Genomic DNA, 18,220 nt, shown 5'->3' with positions numbered 1-18,220 from the left:
TTCTCACCTTGGGTGGTAGTCTCGCCATTTGTCCCTGCCAGGGGAACCACGCCCTTGTCTACCTGTTGGGGTCGAGGTAACAGCATTAATACACAGGAAATGACCTCTAGTACCCTTCCCACTGTTGCCCCGGCTGGAGTACAGTGGTGGGATCTCAGCTCACTGAAGCCTCCACTTCCTGGGCTCAAGTGATCCTCCTGCCTCAGCCTAAGTAGCTGGGCGTGAACCTCTTTCCTCTTCTTTAGCCCCAGTCTTCCCCCAAATTTACTTAATCTCTTAAATTGCATCTCAAGGCTGGCAAATATTTTCACTTAGTTACAATTATTTAGTTACTTAAGCCAGGCGCAGTGGCTCACGCCTGTAATCCCAACACTTTGAGAGGCCAAGAAAAGCGGATCACGAGATCAGGAGATTGAGACCATCCTAGCTAACATGGTGAAACCCCGTCTCTACTAAAAATACAAAAAAAAAAAATTAGCTGGGTGTTGTGGCGGGTGCCTGTAGTCCCAGCTACTCGGGAGGTTGAGGCAGAAGAATGGTGTGAACCCGGGAGGTGGAGCTCGCAGTGAGCTGAGATCGCACCACTGCACTCCAGCCTAGGCAACAGAGCCAGGCTCTGTCTCCAAAAAAAAAAAAAAAAAAAAAAAAAAAAAAAAAAAAAAAAACTACTTAATATTTAGTTGCTAAAATACTTAGTTACAATTAAATTAAAATATTTTCACTTAGTTCACTTAGTAACAATCCTCTGAGACAGGATACACTGGGATATTTGACAACAGATATGTTGAGTGAATTGGGTGTCAGGAGACTGGGGCTCTGCCACTTACTCTGAGCAAAACACTTCACTTCCCTGAGCTTCTGAGATTTTCATCTGTAAAGGGGGAATAATACTGTTCTCTTAGAATTGTGAGGATTAGGCCGGGCGCGGTGGCTCAAGCCTGTAATCCCAGCACTTTGGGAGGCCGAGACGGGCGGATCACGAGGTCAGGAGATCGAGACCATCCTGGCTGACACGGTGAAACCCTGTCTCTACTAAAAAAAAAAAAATACAAAAAACTAGCCGGGCAAGGTGGCGGGCGCCTGTAGTCCCAGCTACTCGGGAGGCTGAGGCAGGAGAATGGCGTGAACCCGGGAGGCGGAGCTTGCAGTGAGCTGAGATCCGGCCACTGCACTCCAGCCTGGGTGGCAGAGCGAGACTCCGTCTCAAAAAAAAAAAAAAAAAAAAAAAAAGAATTGTGAGGATTAAAAATGTCGAGTAAATGCCCTAAGCCTGAAGCAGGCTCCATGCAAGTCTCTAGGCCTCCAATCCAGCATTCATTCCCTGCCTCACTAACCTGGATTTCCTTCCTCCATTTCCATCTCAAACCTCACATCCTGAGGCCCTGCCCCTCACCTTGATGCCCACAACACCGCCCTTGGATTTTATAACTTGGGGGAAGGGACGACCATCATCCGCCTTCTGGTAGAGTGTCTCGTGGAAGAGGATGACACCCCCAATGCAGGGGTTCACGCGGTCGTCAGCTGTCAGCAGCAGCTGGCGGTAGAAGCGCCGGTTCTCCTCGGTGTTCTCAGTGCCAATGGACTGCAGCCTCTTGGCAATGCTCCCTGGGAGTGTCACATGGGAATTAGGGGACCAGCCTGCCACTCCTAACCCTGCACCCTCCACCCATTCTGTCTCCTGCCCGCACCAGTGGACTCATCTGCAGCCAGGATGCCCTTGCCGGGTGCCACGATGCGGTGAGCGATGTCAGACAGCTCCTTCTTCTGCTCCGGGGTCAGCGCTGGATATTGGTAGGGCATGGTGCTGGTGGTAGCAAGTTCCTGGGTACAGGAAGCAGGGGAAGGACTAGTTAGCTGGGGTTTCCCATCATCTCCCAATGAGCAGGGCTCCTCGCCTGGAGGTCAGGGAAACGTTCCCTACCTCCCCTGCCCCACACCCAGCAGGCCCTGGGGCGCTTCTGGTCCCCAGCTCTCCCGTAGGCCCAACTTCCCTATACTAGGCCTGCCCCTGTACCTTTCCTAACTCTGTCTGGTGCTGGGTGTTGCCCAGCTGAGGGTGGAGTTGCGCACTGGCAACTGGGGGAAAGGAAAAGGCCATAGCCATAGACAGGTGGGTCATGTTGAAGCTGGACCCTTCTGGCTTGCGCCTTGCCATGGGGTCACCTTGCCTGAAAACAAAACCGAATCGGAGTATTTTAGAATGTAAAGATTGAATCGAGCAGAGGGCCCAACACCCTCGTGGGAAAGGGCCCAGACAAGGGTAAAGTCTGTGCTTCAAGCCACACAGCAACCCCGGAGCCAGATCTGAGATTAGAACCCAGCTCTTCTGACTGCCGCTGGGGTGTTCCTTCCAATCCACCCAAGATCCCAGGACTGGCCCGGGCTCCAAGTCTTCAAGGACATCCCAAGGTCAGGCTTTTCCCCACAAGGGAGGGGGTGGGTGGTAGGAAAGGGGTATTAGGAAAAAGATAAGAGAGCAACGAGAAGCCCAGGAAAGGGCGGCGGAACAAGCCCTAGCCCGAGGCAAGGAAAGCGGTAAGCTTTGCCGTCGTCACTGTTCCTACGGGGCAAGCGCCTTCCCCTGAAAAATGCTCCTGTCGCTTCGCACGGCTGCAGCTGTTCCGGGCTCAGAATCAAGGTCGCCCGATAAGGAGAGACAGGGAAAGCGTTAATGGGGCATCAAGCACCGCCAAGGGGTTTCCCCTCCTCACGAGGGGCGGCCCGTTTCCCAGGGCAGAAACCAACCTCCCGCTTGCGAGAACCCTGGGGCTGTACACGGGCCGACCCCCACCCCTCAGTGGCTCTTAGGATCCCCGCCAGGGCTAAGGGGCCCTAATCCTTTGCCACAGGGGTCCCTGCAAGAAAAGGGGAGGGGAATGGTCCTTCATCTCATCCTGCTTCCTCCCCCGCCATGACTCAGCACGCGCTGCCGCTGCATTGCGCAGTTATGGGACCTCAGGCTGGAGGAGCCGGAGAGCCTGTGTGTGGCTGGTAGTAGGGAGACGCTGGCATGGGGTGGGGTGCTCCACGAGGACGCCCAACCCGCCACTGCCCCCAAGATCCCTCTCCAAGGTCCCTGGTCCCTGCACGTGAAGAGGGGCGCTCACCTGGCACAGAAGAGGGGCGGGTGTGCAGGGTGCGGCGGCAGAGGGCGGCGGGCTGGCGAGTGGACTCAGTGAGCGAACACGGCACTCGTCACCAGGACCCCTTCTGCGGCGCGTTCCGAGAGGAACGCAGCCGATTCAGCCTCGGAGGGGGCGGCGCAGGGGGCGGGAAAGAGGAAGGCAGCGCCTGGCCTTTTAAAGGCACCACTCCGCCCTCCGCCGAGCATTTTCCTTTACGAGGAGCGGGCGGCGTCCAATTGCAGGCGATAGACTGGGCTACGGACCGCCCCTGAGAGGCGCAGCCCAGAGGCCGCGCTAGGAAGGGGCGGGCGCCGAGAACACGATCCCTCCCCACCCCCCTCGGACGTGACTCAGGCCACATCCCGCGGGTCGCAAGCTCCCGCCCCTCCGCTCCTTTCCCCCCAGCCTGGTGCGCTCTGGGGCGCCGTGACTCAGCCAGAATGTTGGCACTGGAGAAGGGGGAGACCGGGAAGTGGGGGATGCGGATAGAAGAGTCGGAAACGAAGGAGGCTGAGTTTCGTCGCCCAGGCCGGGCCCGCGGCCCGGGACCGCCCCAGCTTCGGGCTTCGCGGCTGCGGCGCGTGTCACCATCGGGGCCACATCGCGCAGTCGTGCCTCAGCCTGCCTCGCCCGCGGGCTGGATCCGCGCGGAGCCGATCCCCAGTCACTGGCCCAGGCGTAACAGAGGCGGAGGAAAGGGCAGCGAGAGGACGCGCAGGCAGCGCAAGAGGGCAGCAGAGCTGGCGCAGCGCGGAGGCGAGGCCTCCCGGTGCGAGCTCCCGGCGGGCGGGCCGGGCTGGGTCGCGCATGCGTGCGCGCTCTCTGCCTGGGCCGCCGCAGCCAGGCTGGTAGTCTTCTGCGCCACCGAAAACCAGAATGCGCGGCTATGGACCGGCCGCTGCTCGGCCTCGGGCATGCGGGGCCACAGTTCCTGCCAAACGCCCTCCTTGCGCCTGACTTCCATCTCCAAAATAAAATCCGTCCCCGAACTGATCTGTCTCCCAGATGCTTAGCCCCCTGCTCCTACCGTCCAAGTCTCCCCTCCTCACCCGGACCCATCTGGACCCTGTCGGCCCAACCCCATCCCCACCCCGGCCCGGTCCTGCAAGGGGCCCACCTGCGGCAAGGCTGAAGGAGCCGGCAGAGCCTGGTCAGCAGCGAGTGAGCCAGGGGTGCCCGGGCTGGGTTATAAGGCGGCTCCTGCCCGCCCCACACGTGTCCCCGACCTTCTCCGATGACCCCTGCCCTTTTCCCGCCACGGATCCTCTGGCAGGGACCTATATTTAGGGAAACCTGAAGCCCCTGACATTCACACCAGCCTGGGGCCCGGCATGGAGGAAGGGGGAGGAAGCCTTGGGTCGGCCCTGTTGACGGGGAGGGAGCCCTTGCCCACTCACCGGTGCTTCAGAGGAAATTTCTTCTTTGGAAATCCAGACGGAGGCCCTTGATTGTCAAGAGAAATAAATCTTTGGCCAGGGACCTGTGGGAGGGAAAGGGATGAGGGGACTCAGATCACGTGGCCTCCCTGCCACCCTCCCAGACTCCTCTAATCTCTCTCCTCCCCAGACTCCCTGCCGTGATGGTGGCTGTTCTGATTCTCTGGAGCCCTGGTTTTTTTTTAGGAAGGAGAGCAGATACTGGCACTACACTCACCTCCTAAAATAACCGAGAGTCCGTGGACGGAGTGTGGTCGGGCACCCTTGTGTACCCCGTACTCAAGGGCCAGGCTCCTCCTATAACACTTGTGTGTGGTGAGCAGCGCCACCCCCCTGCCCACCTTCAAATAGAATCGTTGACGTGGGGAGGGGAAAGGGAGCCAGGACACCTGCCCCAGCAGTAGCCCCTCTCTCTTCTGGCCCTCCAGAGGAGCTGCTGTCCAGTCGGCCAAGAGTCCCGCCCTGCAGGGAGCCAGGCCCCGCACTGCCACTTCCAGTTCCCAGGCCTGGGTGCTGGGCAGGCCATTTGTGGTTCCAGTGGCCTGGAGAAAGGCTCTTCAGGGAGGAGGGCCCATGGGCCCTGGGGGCTGGCCACTCTCCAGAGGGCAGGGGCCCTGGGTTCTCATCGGAGCTTGATTTCGAAGCAGAGACAGTTGAGGCTCTGGCAGTCGGGGAGCTGGCACGTACAGGCACAGTCGCAGAGTGGGCAGCAGCGGGGGCAGCGAGGTGCCCAGTCCTGAGGGAGGAGAGAGAGGGGTGAGGTAGGTGGGATGGGGCCAAGACTGTTGCTCTCTAAGGGGAGAAGGGAACAAAGAGGCCTGGGAAGTTCCACTTGCCCAGTGGAACAGAGGGTACTGTCCATCATTCCCAGAAACAAGAGCAATTCTCTGTGCTGTTGAAAAATCAGCAATGAGTCCTTGTTCTGAACAACTGAGTTCAGGAGCTAGAAGCAACGATTCGGGGTTCTCTCCTTCCTATTTTATGGGTGAGAAGACTGAGGACCAGAGAGCAACTGGCCCTGGGTCCCATGCTAGAATTTGGGCCTCCCAGTGTTAAGCTCAAAAGATGGCTCTGCTACAGTCCCGGGGTCTGTGCAGTTGAGGCAGTAGACAGAGAAAGCACATACATTTTTCTGTCCATCATGAAAATGACTTGTGGGCTTTATGGACTTCTTCAGCATGAGACCAAACTATAGGGTCTCATTCTATTTTTGTGCATCTGCTCTCTGCAAGGAACAGACCGCATTCGTGAATGATTTAAAAAATCTTTCCAGGTATCTTTGAAAATGGCAATTTACATATTTTTCTTTTCTTTTCTTTTCTTTTTTATTTTTTTTTTTGGGACAGGGTCTCACTCTGTCGCCCAGGGTGGAGTGCAATGATGCGATCTTAGCTCACTGCAACCTCCGCCTCCTGGGTTCAAGCAATTCTTCTGCCTCAGCCTCCCAAGTAGCTGGAACTACAGGTGTGAGCCACCACACCCAGCTAATTTTTGTATTTGTAGTAGAGATGGGGGTTTCACCATGTTAGTCAGGCTGGTCTCGAACTCCTGACCTCAGGTGATCCACCTGCCTTGGCCTCCCAAAGTGTTGGGATTACAGGAGTGAGCAACTGTGCCCTGCCATATATATATATATCGAAATGGAGTTTTGCTCCTGTTGCCCAGGCTGGAGCTCAATGGCGCGATCTTGGCTCACTGCAACCTCCACCTCCAGGTTCAAGTGGTTCTCCTGCCTCAGTCTCTCAAGTAGGTGGGATTACAGGCATGCGCCACCACAGCTGGCTAATTTTGTATTTTTAGTAGAGACAGGGTTTCGCCATGTTGACCAGGCTAGTCTTGAACTCCTGACCTCAGGTGATCTGCCTGCCTCGGCCTCCCAAAGTGCTGGGATTACAGGCATGAACCACCATGCTTGGCCCATTTTTTGTATTTTTTTGTAGAGACAGGGTTTCATCATGTTGCCCAGGCTAGTTTCAAACTCCTAGGCTAAACCCACCTTGGTCTTCCAACGTGCTGGGATTACAGGCATGTGCCACTGCACCCAACCAATTTTAATGTTTTCAAAAGAATTAGATCTGTTTTTTTTTTTTTTTTTTTTGAGACAGAGTCTTGCTCTGTCACCCAGGCTGGAGTGCAATGGCAGGATCTCGGCTCACTGCAACCTCTGCCTCCCGGGTTCAAGTGATTCTCCTGTCTCAGCCTCCTGAGTAGCTGGAATTACAGGTGCCCACCAGTACACCCGGCTAATTTTTGTATTTTTAGTAGAGACGGGGTTTCACCATGTTAGTCAGGCTGGTCTTGAATTCCTGACCTCAGGTGATCCACCCACCTTGGCCTCCCAAAGTGCTGGGATTACAGGTGTGAGCCACTGCGCCCAGCCTTATATCTTTTAATTATCAGAATCCTGAGTAATGGGCTTCTTTACAAAAGAGAAAATGGATGGCTGGACAAGGTGGCTCACGCCTGTAATCCCAACAACTTGGGAGGCCAAGGTGGGCGGATCACTTGAGGTCAGGAATTCAAGACCAGCTGGGCTAACATGGCGAAACCTCTTCTCAACTAAAAACACAAAAATTAGCTAGGCGTGGTAGCGTGCACTTGTAATCCCAGCTACTCAGAAGCCTGAAGCAGGAGAATCGCTTGAGCTTGGGAGGCAGAGGCTGCAGTGAGCTGAGATCGACCCACTGCACTCCAGCCTGGGCAACAGAACAAGACTCTGCCTCAAAAAAAAAAAAAAAAAAAAAAAAAGAAGCTGGGCGTGGTGGCTCACTCCTGTAATCCCAGCACTTTGGGAGGCTGAGGTGGGTGGATCACGAGGTCAGTAGATCGAGACCATCCTGGCTAACATGGTGAAACCCCGTCTCTACTAAAAATAAAAAAGAATCAGCCGGGTGTGGTGGCCTGCGCCTGTAGTCCCAGCTACTCGGGAGAGCGAGACAGGAGAATTGCTTGAACCCAAGCAATTGGGCGACAGAGCGAGACTTGGTCTCAGAAGAAAAAAAAAAGGAAATAGAGGCATAGACAGAGAGTTAAGTGATGAGAATGGAGCTGGGATGTACAGTCCTGCCTGCAATCCCCTTTGAGCCCTCTGCCTCCCAGCACTAGGAGCATCAGCCTTTCTCTGGGTCTGCCAGGGCGGGGGCAGCTCATCCCATATTCTCCACTGAGCTAGCACAGGACTCATGCTCAGCAGGCGTCTGAGATATAAATGAATGCTGAATGAATGGATGAATCTAAGCATATCATTTGTCTTCTTTAGGCAAAGAAGAAAGAAGAGGGCTTCTCAGCTTCTGAAGGAAACAAGGTCTGTCTCTTAGAGAATAGGAACAGCATGTACTTAGAGGCAAGAAGGGAGAACTGGTCTATCCAGTGCACTGCTGTCCTCCCCTGGGACAGGGATGACCTGCAGCTGCCTTAGGCATGGGCTGGAGTCAGGCCAAATGGCTGAAGTGGCCCAGGATGGCTGTGTGACAGAAGACTGGCTCCTTGAGGCCAGAGGCAGAGGTAGTGACAGTCACAGTTGTACAGTTCAATCAGAAACTTGGCCAAGCCAGGAATAGGGGAATGACCTTTCCAGTAGCTGAGGTTTCGGGGTGCAGTGTCAGATGGCTGGTGAGATCAGATATCACTAGGGGCTGCAGTGAGGGGAGGGGACCTGCCACCTGCAGGGACAGGGGTCTGAATTGGGCTGTGTTACTGTCAACAGAACTGCCTCCTGGTGGGAGGCTAGAACTGTCATGGTGGAAGGGAGAGAGAAATGATTTTCCTGTGTTTGATGAGGGTGTGATTTAGGGTGTCTCTAGGGAGTCCCAGTGTGGGGATGAAATCGCTTCTGCGGGTTTTTGAAGGACCACACCATCATTCCGTGCACAGAACCCGTGGCTGAGAGAGGCTCTGCTGCCATTACCTCAGAAAAGAGGGTATTAAAAGCATTTCTTGGCTCTCTCCCTTGGAAGGGTTTAGATCTTGTCATTAATAACTGGCTAATGGATTTCTCAACTGTTACAAGCAGCCATGTGGCTTCTGGAAGGAATCTGCTGTTTAAGTACATTAAACAAGGACTCTGCAAGACTGTTAACCCTTGTGTCTCTCTTGGCTCTCAGGAGAGTTTTTCACTCGAATTTTTCCTGTTGACACTGACAGCCATCATCGTAGAGATGGTTAAAGCTCAGGCCCTAGAGTCAGTAAGGCCTGGGTTTGAACCTCAGCTTGGCTAATTCATGTTTTCAGCCCTCAGTTTCCTCATTTCTGCAACAAATATAACACCTAAGGCTGGGTGCAGTGGCTCACACCTGTAATCCCAGCACTTTGGGAGGTCAAGGTGGGCGGACCACCTGAGATCAGGAGTTCAAGACTAGCCTGGCCAACATGGTGAAACCTCATCTCTATTAAAAATACAAAAATTCTTTGGGAGGCCGAGGCGGGCGGATCACAAGGTCAGGAGATCGAGACCACGGTGAAACCCGTCTCTACTAAAAATACAAAAAATTAGCCGGGCGCAGTGGCGGGCGCCTATAGTCCCAGCTACTCAGGAGGCTGAGGCAGGAGAATGGCGTGAACCCGGGAGGCAGAGCTTGCAGTGAGCCAAGATCCCGCCACTGCACTCCAGCCTGGGTGACAGAGCGAGACTCCGTCCCAAAAAAAAAATACAAAAATTTCCGGGTGCAGTGGCTCACGCCTGTAATCCCAGCACTTTGGGAGGCCAAGGCGGGTGGATTGCCTGAGCTCAGGGGTTCGAAACCAGCCTGGGCAACATGGCAAAACCTCGTCTCTACTAAAAATACAAAAAATTAGCCAGGTGTGGTGGCGGACACCTGTAATCCCAGCTACTCAGGAAGCTAAGGCAAGAGAATTGCTTGAACCCAGGAGGCGGAGGTTGCAGTGAGCAGAGATCATGTCACTGCACTGCAGCCTGGTGACAGAACGATACTGTCTAAAAAACAAACAAACAAACAAAAATTAGCTGGGCATGGTAGCACATGCCTGTGGTCCCAGCTACTCAGGAGGCTGAGGTGGGAGACTTGCTTAAACCTGGGAGGTGGAGATTGCAGTGAGCCGAGATTGTTTTACTGCACTCCAGCCTGGGCAACAGAGTGAGACTCCATCTCAAAAGAATAAAATAGGCCGGGCGCGGTGGCTCAAGCCTGTAATCCCAGCACTTTGGGAGGCCGAGACGGGCGGATCACGAGGCCAGGAGATCGAGAGACGATCCCGGCTAACACGGTGAAACCCCGTCTCTACTAAAAAATACAAAAAAACTAGCCGGGCGAGGTGGCAGGCGTCTGTAGTCCCAGCTACTCGGGAGGCTGAGGCAGGAGAATGGCGTAAACCCGGGAGGCGGAGCTTGCAGTGAGCTGAGATCCAGCCACTGCACTCCAGCCTGGGTGACAGAGCAAGACTCCGTCTCAAAAAAAAAAAAAAAAAAAAAAAGAATAAAATAGGCTGGGTGCAGTGGCTCACACCTGTAATTCCAGCACTTTGGGAGGCTGAGGGAGGCAGATCACAATATCAGATCGAGAGCATCCTGGCTAACACGGTGAAACCCTGTCTCTACTAAAAATACAAAAAATTAGTTGGGCGTGGTGGCGGGCACCTGTAGTCTCAGCTACTCGGGAGGCTGAGGCAGGAGAATGGCGTGAACCCGGGAGGCAGAGCTTGCAGTGAGCCGAGATCTCTCCCCTGCACTCTAGCCTGGGCGACAGAGCGAGACTCTCTCAAAAAAAAAAAAAAAAAAAAGAATAAAATAAAATAAAATGAACAAATAAAACACCTACTTCATAAGGTCATTTTGGGGAATTGGTGGAAAGAACTAAGCATGATGCCTGATAAGTAGTGAGTGCTGGACGAAACAGCTGTTCTTGGCCGGGCGCGGCGGCTCACACCCGTAATCCCAGCACTTTGTAAGGCCAAGGCAGGGGGATCGCCTGAGGTCAGGAGTTCAAGACCAACCTGGCCAACATGGTGAAACCCTGTCTCTACTAAAAATACAAAATTTAGCTGGGCATGGTGGCAGGTGCCTGTAATCTCAGCTACTTGGGAGGCTGAGTCAGGAGAATCACTTGAACCTGGGAGGCAAAGGTTGCAGTGAGCCAAGATCGCACCACTGCATTCCAGCCTGGGCAACAGAGGGAGCACTGCACTCCAGCCTGGGTGACAGAGGGAGACCCTGTCTGGAAAAAAAAAAAAAAAAAAGAAAGAAAAAGAATGAGAGCTATTCTTATCATAGCTTCTTCCCTCAGCAGTGGTTCTTAAGCTGATGTGCATCAGAATCATGTGAGAACTCGTAGAAGATTCACAAACTCTAGCCCCAGCCCAGACCTGAGTGTGGGGCCTAGATGCCTGGCTTTTAAGTCCCATACCTGTTTCTGACCGCATGCAGGGCAAAGCAACCGCTGCTCCAGAGCACGCCATTTCTCACCCTCTGTTGTAATGGCCTAGTTATTTCTCTCTCTCCATCACCAGAATGGAAGCCCTGCGAGGATGGGGACCTTCTCTATCTTGTTTCTGCTGAGTCCCCAGGGCCCTAGACAGTGCGTCAACAGTAACTCCATAAATCTTTGGTGAGTGAGTCAATGAACGAACGAATGAATGAGAACCTTGCAACATGTACATGAAAGAAGCAGAGCAGGCCAGGCATGGTGGCTCACGCCTGTAATCCCAGCACTTTGTGAGGCCAAGGCGGGTGGATCACGAGGTCAGGAGATCAAGACCATCCTGGCTAACACGATGAAAACTCATCTCTACTAAAAATACAAAAAATTAGCCAGGTGTGGTGGCACACGCCTGTAATCCTAGCTACTCGGGAGGCTGAGACAGGAGAATCGCTTGAACCCAGGAGGCGGAGGTTGAAGTGAGCCGAGATCGCACCACTGCGCTGCAGCGTGGGTGACAGAACGAGACTCTGTCTCAAAAAGAAAAAAACCCACAGAAGCAGAGCAGGCGAGCCGGCAGGTTTCTCCCTCAGTAACGAAGAAAAACCTGGGTTTCTGTTCCGGCTGGTCCAGTCATATAACCTCCAAGTCACTCCAGCCTCCATAAGCCTCAGTGTCTACAGCTGCCACGTGGCAAGACATTTGTAACCTTCCTGGCTGTTATTACAGGGAAACTGAAGAGGGAGGGACTTAAATGTACTTTGTGGAAAGGCAGCTCAAGGACAGAAAGAATCTGCCCCGCCCTCCACCCTGCTAAATCCCTTCCGAGCTCCAGCGGAAACTGGAGAGGATCAGGCCCTGATGTCTCCAGGTTTTAACGTTCCTGGGGAAGGTGGGAGGGCCCAGTCCATCCTTACAATGCACCTCACCCATCCTCTCGCCCAACGAGGCGATGAGTCCCTGGCTATTCACTTCAAGTAGACAGAAGGAGTAGGAGGTGGCATCCCCAGGACAGGGGGCCAGAAATCATTTTATAATGGAGTATCTCCTATAAGACAGGAGGTTGTTTTGTTTTGTTTTTGAGACGGAGTCTCACTCTGTCACCCAGGCTGGAGTGCAGTGGCACGATCTCAGCTCACTGCAATCTCTACCTCCCGGGTTCAAGCAATTCTCCTGCCTCAGCCTTTCCAGTAGCTGGGATTACAGGCGAGTACCACCACGCCAAGACAGGAGTTTTCAGAACCCAAGGTCTCCTCCTTTTGCCCTTCTGCCCCTCAGCTCCAACCCTGGGACCCCTCTCCTGACTGCCCCTAGGAAACCAGAAGCCGATTGTCTGAAAAAGCGCTCCTTGCTCCACAATTTACTTCAAAACTGAAAACACGCCAGGGATTAGCACCAATCATCGTGTACCTAGGTTATGAATTTGCTTTTATCCTCCCCTTCCGTCCTAGGGAAGGAAGGTCACCACTCCAAGGGCAGGCACTTTGCTGTCTGAATCTCTGAGCCCAAAATAATCATTCCTCAGGAAGGTGGTCAATTACATTTAACATCTTTAAACCCACAAATGCAAACAGGCCTGTCTGCAAGCCAGGCTTCTCCCCTGAGGATTCTACTTCAGCTAACACTGTGGAGCTATTTGTGATGCAAGATTCTCCTGCGTAACACTCTGGAGAAGCCACTAAACTTCCCTAAGCCAGCTTACTCCCCGCTGCAGGAGGAGGACAGTAACCCCTGCATGTCTGCACGCACAGGCACAGATAGGTGGCCAAGTGTGATGTCAGGTTAAAAAGGGCAAGTAGAGGCTGAGCCCGGTGGCTCACATTTGTAATTCCAGCACTTTACGAGGCCGAGGCAGGCAGATCACCTGAGGTCAGGAGTTGGAGACCAGCCTGACCAACATGGAGAAACTCCGTCTCTACTAACAATACAAAATTAGCCAGGCGTGGTGGCGCATCGCTGTAATCCCAGCTACTCGGGAGGCTGAGGCAGGAGAATCACTTGAACCCAGCAGGCGGAGATTGCAGTGAGCCGAGATGGCACCATTGCACTCAAGCCTGGGCAACAAGAGCAAGACTTGTCTCAAAAAAAAAAAAAAAAAAAAAAAGGGCAAGTAGAGGCTGGGCATGGGCATGGTGGCTTACACCTGTAATCCCAGTACTTTGGGAGGCTGAGGATGGCGGATCACTTGAGCCCAGAAGTTCAACACCAGCCTGGGAAACATCATGAAACCCCGTCTCTGCGAAAGATACAAACATTAACTGGGTGTGGTGGCATGTACCTGTAGTCTCAGCTACTCAGGAGGCTGAGGCTGAGGTGGAAGGATTGCTTGAGCCCAGGAGGTAGAGGCTGCAGTGAGCTATGATTGCACTACCGGACTCCAGCCTGGGTGACAAAGCAAGATCCTATCTCAAAAAAGGTGGGGGATAGAGGAACAGTAGCAGGTATGATGAAATAACCTACGTGATAGCACCCAATTTTTGCCAAATAATAGTAAAATACAGCAGTGATAGTACTGTATATTAGTATATGAGAGATACATATAAAACAGCAACTTTGGGATAGAGAGCGGGTTTGTGAAGTGATTAGTACTTTCTGTGTATTTCTATAGGTATACTTTGTAAGTAGTATTTTCTGTAATCAGAAAAAACATACAGGTTTTAAAAAATACCCAGGTCTCCAGGAGTTCAAGGCTGCAGTGAGCTGTGATTGTGCCACTGCACTCTAGCCTGGGTGACAGACCAAAACTCTATCTCTGGAAAAAAAAAAAAAAAAAAAAAAAAAAAAAAAAACGGCCAGGCTCAGTGGCTCAGCCTATAATCTTAGCACTTTGCTTTGGGAGGCTGAGGCGGGCAGATCACCAGGTCAGGAGTTCAAGACCAGCCTGGCCAACATGGTGAAACCACATCTCTACTAAAAATAACAAAAATTAGCTGGGCGTGGTGGCACACGCCTGTAATCTTAGCTACTCAGGAGGCTGAGGCAGGAGAACTGCTTGAACCCAGGAGGTGGAAGTTGCAGTGAGCTGAGATTACGCCATTGCACTCCAGCCTGGGCAACAGAGCTAGACTCCGACTCAAAAAAAAAAAAAACAAAAAAAAAAACCATGGCTGGGCCATGGTGGCTCACACCTGTAATCCCAGCACTTTGGGCAGCCAAGGCGGGTGGATCATTTGAGGTCAGGAGTTTGAGACCAGCCTGACCAACATGGTGAAACCCCATCTATACTAAAAATACAAAAATTAGCTGTATGGTAGTTGTGTGCACCTGTAATCCCAACTACTCAGGAGGCTGAGGCAGGAGAATTGCTTGAGCCTGGGAGGTGGAGGTTGTGGTGAGCCAAGATTGCGCTACAGCGCTCCAGCCTGGGTGAGAGAGTGAGGCCCTGTCTCAAACAACAACAAAAAAAAAAAATAAAGAAAGAAAGAAAAAAAAAAAAACCCAGCTCTGGAAGGAGGAAAGTTAAAAAAAAAAGAAACTCAGTTCTCAGTTCTCAGGGTTGTTGGGAAAAACAATGAGGTCAGTAAAGAGGTCCTATACCTGGACCATAGTTCATTCGGTGAACGGAAAGGAGCTGTGTGAGCTGTTTTTTGTTACCCACATCACCTTTCTCCGGCTGACACCCTATTTTATTTTCTTCAAGTAACTTTCACCAGACATTATCTGATAGGTTGTTTTTACCTGTCTCCACGTGACTCACACCCCGGAACCGTGCCTGGCCTTGAGAAGGTGCTCAGTAATAAATGTTGTTGAGCAAAAAAATGAATGCACCGATCATTCCTAGATCAGGGCTTAGCGGGGCAGGGGGTAGGAATGGAACTCACAGCTCCGGTAGGCTGGGGGCAGCAGGCATCCAGGAAGTGGGCCTGGCTAGGCAGAGGAAAGTCGCAGGCTTCTGCACAGGTCCAGCAGCAGTCTGGGGGCCCTGAGGCACCTTGCTTCCTGCAGGGGGAGCTACCGTCCGCGCAGCAGCCCTGGGCCTAGATCACAGGGTTCAGGATGTGGAACAGGCAGCAGATAGTGACAGCCAAGCCAGCTTTCCCGAGGGGGCAGGAAAAGGTTTGGCTGGGGACAGGAGAGGAGGGACCCCCTGGTACTACAAAACGGATAGATGCAAGGGCTAAATGTCAAGTGTCTCAGGGTAAGAGCCTGCAGATGAAGGGACAGGTTAACAGGATTCCTCTTCCCCAGAGCCCACCCTTTATCCCCCACCAGACCCCTCACCAGCAGGCAGTGCCTAGTCAGCAGGACTAGACCCAGCAGCAACAAATAGATGCCCACAGCGATGAAGACGATGGCAGGGATGGGGAGCAGCAGGGGAGGGCTGCTGACAGGAGCCGGGGTTGGATTCCATGGACTAGAGGAGGCCTGGACGACACAGGGGGAAGGGATGACAAGGAGGTGGAGAGGGGTTGCAGGAACACGGGAATACCATGAGGGACGCGGAGGCGGGTGGGAGAGGAACGGCCACCAGATGGTGGGGAGAGCATCAATGGGACTACACCCTGACTCATTATCTTGTGCCCTGAGCCTGCCTTTTTCCCTATCATTTCCAGTTTAGCACCATCAAGCACTTCTGCATTCTAGAGTCTTCTAGGGCTTACTGATTTTCCTTCTGGAATGCCTCTCCAAAGAGATCTCTTGTCTCTGACTCCCCTGCCACTCCTTTACCATCCCTCAGCTCACATTACCGGCCCCTGTCATCCAACCTGCAATTTTTCCCCTTTTCCATACCAGATGTCCTTGTGTATCCCTCCCTCCCTTACAATCCATCAATGGCTCCCAGTAACTCACTTAAAACTTTTTCTTTTATTTATTTATTTTATTATTATTATTGAGATGGAGTCTCACTCTGTCACCCAAGCTGGAGTGCAGTGGGGCGATCTCGGCTCATGCAACCTCTGCCATCCGGGTTCAAGGGATTCTCCTACTTCAGCCTCCCAAGTAGCTGGGATAAAAGGCGCGCGCCACCACACCCAGCTAATGTTTGTATTTTTAGTACAGAGGGGGTTTCGCCATGTTGGCCAGGCTGGTCTTGAACTCCTAATCTCAGGTGATCCACCCACCTCGGCCTCCCAAAGTGCTGGGATTCCAAGCATGAGCCACCGCACCTGGCTATTTTTCTTAGAGACAGTGTCTCACTCTGTCACCCAGGCCGGAATGCAGCGGCAAGATCATGGCTCGCTGCAGCCTCGAGCTCCTGGGCTTAAACGATCCTCCCACCTCAGCCTCCTCAGTAGCTGGAATTACAGGCGACAGCCACCACACCTGGCACTTAAAACTTATGTCAGTGACAAAATTCCCAGTTTAGTCCTGCCTACCTCTCTCCCTCCTTCTCTTCCAAACACATGATAGCCCTAGCAATTCCCCAAATGCTGCAGCCTCCCTCTCACCCCCAGGCTGTTTCCTCTGCCGGAAATGCCTTTTCTCCTGGATTACTTGGTCAACCTCCTCATCTTGCCAGGAATACCAGAAATGTGCTCTCCCGTGGGAAGTCCATTCCTGGCACTCTTCCTCACAGTTCTCGTCCTGAGCTGGCAGGGTGTAGTCTCTGTTGGGTAGAAGCCCCCTCCCCAGTCCGTGCTGGAAGGCAGGCTCAGTCGGGGTGAGGACAGGGCGCTGAGGGGGCTCAGAGAGGGGAAGGGGCCCGGGCTTACGTCCATGGGGCAGGGCAGAGCCAGTCAATCCGGGAGCTGCAGAAGGAAGGTTCTGGGTCTCAGGGGCTGAGAGGCACCGTTAGACCGGGGTGCCCACCCTCCTTCCCTTTCCTGTTTGGGGAAACTGAGGCCATCGCTGGGCCAGAGGGTGGAATTCGGGAAAGGGAATGGGAGGCGGGGGATCCGAGGCGGCGCCTTCCTCGCAGGCTCCAGCGCGCCCCAGACCACTCCCCTCTTCAGTCCCTACACCCCGGGCTTCCCCGGTCGGTCCGCCCCCATCACCTGCACCCTCGGGCCGCGGGCAATTCACGGATTCCGCGTCGAGCTGGGTCCAATAGGCCGAGGCACCGGCTCCGCCCAGAAGCTGTTCGCGGCATCCAGCTGTTGCCATGGTGACCAGAGCGGCGTTTTTTACGGCGGCCGCCGAGGCCCAAACTCCCTCCTGCCGCCTCGCGCCTCCCGCCTCGCGCCTCCCGCCTCCCGCCTCCCGCCTGAGCTTCCGCTGATACCAGCTTTGCGCCGCTGCGGCCCTAGGGGCTTTTTCGAGGGGACCCAAGGGGAAGAGCGAATCCCGCCACCGCCAGCCTAGGTCGGATCCTCATCAGATGCTGGACGTTGGAGGAGGCACCGGGTTGTGGGGCGCCACAGGAGGATTGAACCCCCAGGCTACACCGAAGACTTGGATGTATCTCCGGCCAAGCCATTGCGCATCTGCAAAAGGGAGAAAAGCCTGCTGCTCGGGGATATTGTAAAAATCAAAGCTACTTTTTATATTTTATTTTTATTTATTTTTGAGACCGAGTCTCGCTCTGTCGCCCAGACTGCAGTGCAGTGGTGCGATTTCGGCTCACTGCAACCTCCGCCTCCCGGGTTCAAGCGATTCACCTGCCTCAGCCTCCCGAGTAGCTGGGATTACAGGCGCGCACCACCACACCCGGCTAATTTTTGTATTTTTAGTAAAGACGGGATTTCGCAATGTTGACCAGGCTGGTCTCGAACTCCTGACCTCAGGTGATCTGCCCGCTTCGGCCTCCCAAAGTGGTGGGATTACAGGCGTGAGCCACCGCACCCAGCCTATTTTTATTTTTTAAAATGTAGCTTTGGGCCGGGCGCGGTGGCTCACGCCTGTAATTCCAATACTTTGGGAGGCCAAGGCTGGTAGATCACGAGGTCAGGAGATTGAGACCAATCTGGCTAACACGGTGAAACCCCCGTCTCTACTAAAAATACAAAAAAAAAAAAAAAAAAAAAAGCCGGGCGTGGGGGCGGGCACCTGTAGTCCCAGCTACTTGGGAGGCTGAGGCTGGAGAATGGTGTGAATCCGGGAGGCTGAGCTTGCAGTGAGCCGAGATCTACCACTGCACTCCAGCCTGAGCAACAAAGCGAGTCTCCGTCTCAAAAAAAAAAAAAAAGTAGCCTTGAATGCCGGGCACAGTGTCTCACACCTGTAATCCTAGCACTTTGGAAGCAGATCACCCGAGGTCTGGCGTTCGAGACCCGCCTGGCCAACATGGCAAAACCCTGTCTCTAGTAAAAAAATACAAAAATTAGCCGGTTGTAGTGGCGGGCGTCTGTAGTACCCGCTACTTGGGAGGCTGAGGCAGGAGAATTGCTTGAACACGAGAAGCGGAGGC

At 53.6% G+C, this 18,220-nt stretch overlaps 3 protein-coding genes across 14 annotated transcripts in view; all 3 read right to left on the bottom strand.

Moving 5' to 3' along the window:
- ALDOA (aldolase, fructose-bisphosphate A) overlaps window positions 1–18,220 on the bottom strand; it is a 76,586-nt gene that overhangs the window by 1,701 nt on the left and 56,665 nt on the right. For 7 of the 11 annotated variants that reach the window (XM_050773963.1, XM_050773970.1, XM_050773971.1 and 4 more), the window contains exons 2-5: window positions 3,108–3,217; window positions 1,689–1,821; window positions 1,394–1,605; window positions 8–62 (exon numbers count right to left, since the gene is read on the bottom strand). In XM_050773963.1, coding sequence (XP_050629920.1) covers window positions 8–62; window positions 1,394–1,605; window positions 1,689–1,821; window positions 3,108–3,217 — 510 coding nt within the window. Of the gene's footprint in view, window positions 1–7; window positions 63–1,393; window positions 1,606–1,688; window positions 1,822–2,014; window positions 2,171–3,107; window positions 3,218–3,522; window positions 3,527–4,242; window positions 4,387–4,522; window positions 4,553–18,220 lie in introns of those variants that run through there. The other 4 variants (XM_050773967.1, XM_050773965.1, XM_050773964.1 and 1 more) reach the window with 4 other exon arrangements.
- The window catches only part of PPP4C (protein phosphatase 4 catalytic subunit), a 64,018-nt gene that overhangs the window by 16,868 nt on the left and 28,930 nt on the right, over window positions 1–18,220 (bottom strand). The window lies entirely within an intron of this gene.
- On the bottom strand, window positions 4,529–17,008 carry LOC126944478 (uncharacterized). 2 transcript variants are annotated; one of them, XM_050774013.1, is made up of 6 exons: window positions 16,869–17,008; window positions 16,587–16,622; window positions 15,154–15,297; window positions 14,754–14,909; window positions 4,779–5,297; window positions 4,529–4,605 (listed from the first exon to the last, which is right to left on the bottom strand). In XM_050774013.1, exons 2-5 carry the CDS (start codon window positions 16,590–16,592, stop codon window positions 5,184–5,186), a joined length of 420 nt encoding a protein of 139 aa, XP_050629970.1. In that variant the 5' UTR covers window positions 16,593–16,622; window positions 16,869–17,008; the 3' UTR covers window positions 4,529–4,605; window positions 4,779–5,183. The 2 variants fall into 2 exon arrangements, with proteins under 2 accessions (XP_050629970.1, XP_050629971.1); XM_050774014.1 differs by lacking the exons at window positions 4,529–4,605; window positions 15,154–15,297 and having other exon boundaries at window positions 4,906–5,297; window positions 16,869–17,005.

Source organism: Macaca thibetana, chromosome 20 (assembly GCF_024542745.1).
Source record: "Macaca thibetana thibetana isolate TM-01 chromosome 20, ASM2454274v1, whole genome shotgun sequence".
Lineage (NCBI taxonomy): Eukaryota > Metazoa > Chordata > Mammalia > Primates > Cercopithecidae > Macaca > Macaca thibetana.
Note: the sequence above shows the minus strand (reverse complement) of the source record. Positions and strands in the feature narration are given on the sequence as shown.

Excerpts from the sequence above, each read along its gene's own strand:
- LOC126944478 (XM_050774013.1), bottom strand. Across the intron at positions 14,910-15,153 it reads TGACTAGGCACTGCCTGCTG|GCCCAGGGCTGCTGCGCGGA; the intron begins GTGAGGGGTCTG and ends CCTGTGATCTAG. Across the intron at positions 5,298-14,753 it reads GCCCCCAGCCTACCGGAGCT|GACTGGGCACCTCGCTGCCC; the intron begins GTGAGTTCCATT and ends CTCCTCCCTCAG.